General features: G+C 43.8%; 1 protein-coding gene across 1 annotated transcript; it reads right to left on the reverse strand.

The window, feature by feature from the left end:
* Positions 1-655: 655 nt before the first annotated feature.
* Positions 656-2,274, reverse strand: LOC123187747 (ubiquitin; the record flags this gene model as incomplete). The annotated part of the gene is given in 3 exon segments (XM_044599672.1): positions 656-1,183; positions 1,851-1,890; positions 2,082-2,274. Coding segments are annotated over 3 exon segments (282 nt in total). The 3' UTR covers positions 656-1,124.
* Positions 2,275-2,963: the final 689 nt, after the last annotated feature.

Consider the following 2,963-nt stretch of genomic DNA (forward strand, 5'->3'; position numbering starts at 1 on the left):
ATTTCAGGATGCACATTCCCTTCAGTCGTGGCCCACATCTTTGTGCCGCCACCATTTGATGCCTCCTCTGCTCCCGGACAACCGCAACTTGGCCCAGCTCGCCTTCGTGATGGTTTGTAATAATATTTGTAATTATTTTTTATTTTAAATGAGACCAATCCAAGGGCTAACCCTTGTTGACTTATATTTATAGGAGAAACTCCGTGAGCACCGCGTGTAAGAGCCAAGGCTCGAACCCGGGTGGGCTGGCAGCTACCCCAGCTGCACAGCCAACGGGTCGACACCCTGTCCTCAATCATCAAATCAATATCGGAGTATTGCTCTAGCTGCTGCTGAATTAACCTGATTCTTTATTTTTACTTCAGCGATTTGTAATAATATTTGTTTGACTGTTTGATCTAAATTGTAGTAGTAGAGTAGATAGAAGAAAACAGAAAAGAAAAGTTATGAAGAACGCATTATGTCGACCCTGTGTTTCCACAATCTCCGCAGCCTTAAAAAAAATTATGAAGAGGCTGCGAGTATTATGGTGGGAGTCACTGGGAGACATCTACTTTCAATCCGGCGTCAGAGATAATGGGATACTAGTGCGGGCGCCGAACCCAGAAAATGCACGCTCCACAGAGTCCACAGATCCGCATAAACAGCAACGGCAAGAATAAGAATAACCTTCGACACGAACCAGCTGGAATTCCCACAAGCAGACCGACAATATAGTCCCTAGCAGCACACACCAACTGGCAAACACAACAGGACCTGCATGACACGCAGCATTAGGTGGTGGGAAGGGATCCCAATCACCGGTCACCACCAACGGATCTCGCCACCCATGTCCGTGCTCATTCACGCGCCGGTACAAAAGACGGGTAGGTCGGAGCACCAGGACACGCCCCGGTGGGTGGTGAGATCACACATCACACGTATCGGCTGGAGGGTCCAAATCCAAACTAAATGCCATCCGCAACGGTTGTTTAGGGTCTTTAATAGCAAGGACACAATCACACAAGTGAGCAACATCCTATAGGCTAGAGGCTAGAGCAAGCAAGTAACATGATCTGCTTCACGGAAGCCACCAGTGTCCTTGCATGGATTGGGTAGGAGGGACGGCGACGGACCGGCCGGCCTCATGAGGACGCCATGTAATCGCTTGGGTCGGCGATGGACACCTCCTCGAACTCGTTGTCTGGTGAAAGGAAACGGAATGTTACAAAGTCAGCAAGTTTGAAAAACGCAGCAGCTATAGAGGAGTCATGGACAAACGACAGAACTAGTAAAGCTTGGTACTACGTAGCATTAGGAATCACCATATTTTTCAATAGCAAATTAGAATTGGGTACGTAGCATTGTTCTAGAGGGAACACGAGCCTAGGCACTGTAGTCTGTAACCACCATGGCATAATACAGAAAAGTTGTCATTTGCTTTGCTCCGGCATGGTATTTACAGGCAGGCAATTTGTAAATGTCCTTCAGGTTCCATCTCAACTTTAATGCTTTTATTTATTTGTTACAGTGAAGGAAATGAACCACAAGTTAATAGAGAGCAAGATGGATATAAAAATTCATTTTGTTGCACCGACAGTTTTGTAAAACATATCTCGCTTGTGATTGGAGAATGATGATCTATCATGTACTACAGAAAAATAATAACAAGAATTATTCTTCATAAAGACACTTTGTACAAAAGAAGCAGTTGGTGGCAACAACCATTGCTACAAAAATGATAACTATGCCCGGTTGTTACTCAGAGTCAGGACAGAAGGAACACGAAGGAATAGCTCAAAAACAGACAACAAGCTAAACATTGAGTGCATAAGTGTCAAACATAAAGCCAAGTGATACTAGAACAGAACCTTTTCTCAATGCCAATGCAACGACGGCGTCATTCTCCACCTGCACACATATCAAAATCAACTTAAAGTCATGGAAGTGAAAAGTGGGTTAAGCTGAATGGTGGTTTTGATCTGGAAATAAAATTAATAAACTAAGGGTAGACGAATCGAATTGTACCATGCCTACAGAACGTAATTTCCTCTGTGAACAGTAGGCAAATGTGCTCGCCGACAACTAACATATATTGTTACCTTTTGATCAGCAAGCGTCTTGGAGTCATCCAATATATTGTTGGTAGCCAACAAGATCAACCTCTGGTTATTAGGAGGGTGGTCTGTTATTGACTGCAGCTTCTGCTTGATATTCAAAATTGTCTCTGTTGGATCACACTGTATGAAGTAGGTGGTCTTGTTCCGCTTGACTCGAATATACATGCTTGCAAGCCTGCATCAGAGAGATATGCCTAGAATCATCAGCCAAGGGGGATAACATGCTTACCTATCTCAAACAATCTTCACTACTCGACGTGTTGTCAGATCATTATCTTGTCAAGCATAAGATTTGTGTCTTAACATCGTGTTCACAATTCGGTGGATCATGGAATTTTTCTTTGAACATGTGAAAACCGAAGATATTCACGGGAAGTGCAATCTGCTGGAAAAGCAGCAGCAAGTCCTGCAGTAGGAGCAGCTAACAACACACCGACTATTTCAATCAGTCATGGCGCCACGTATATTTCGCCTATTGTAGCAAAATCCTTGAGATGTTATTGAGCATGCAGGCTTTACTATCCTTTTTTCAGCTTATTATTATGTACCTTGTAGGCAAATCTTACATTTTAATATGACCAAAAAGTAACCAAGCTATGCCAGGATGAACATCTTCTTTTTACTACTAGTAATTACATGGCATAATTTCAGTTGGTGGTGGTGGAAAGGACTGATTCCCCTGAAGACTGAATTTTTACGCAAGATAAACAAACAAATAGTACAGGCGCCCCGAAATCAGCAATTCCACGAGTTCTTCCCCCCAACAACTAGCGCCTCGCGGAATAATTTTCAGTCAGCACGAACACAAGCACGCTAGATGCCTCGTCCTCGAGCTATTTGCGCCGTTCCGCGCGGTACTCAGAC

Source organism: Triticum aestivum, chromosome 2A (assembly GCF_018294505.1).
Source record: "Triticum aestivum cultivar Chinese Spring chromosome 2A, IWGSC CS RefSeq v2.1, whole genome shotgun sequence".
NCBI classification, from domain to species: Eukaryota; Viridiplantae; Streptophyta; class Magnoliopsida; order Poales; family Poaceae; genus Triticum; species Triticum aestivum.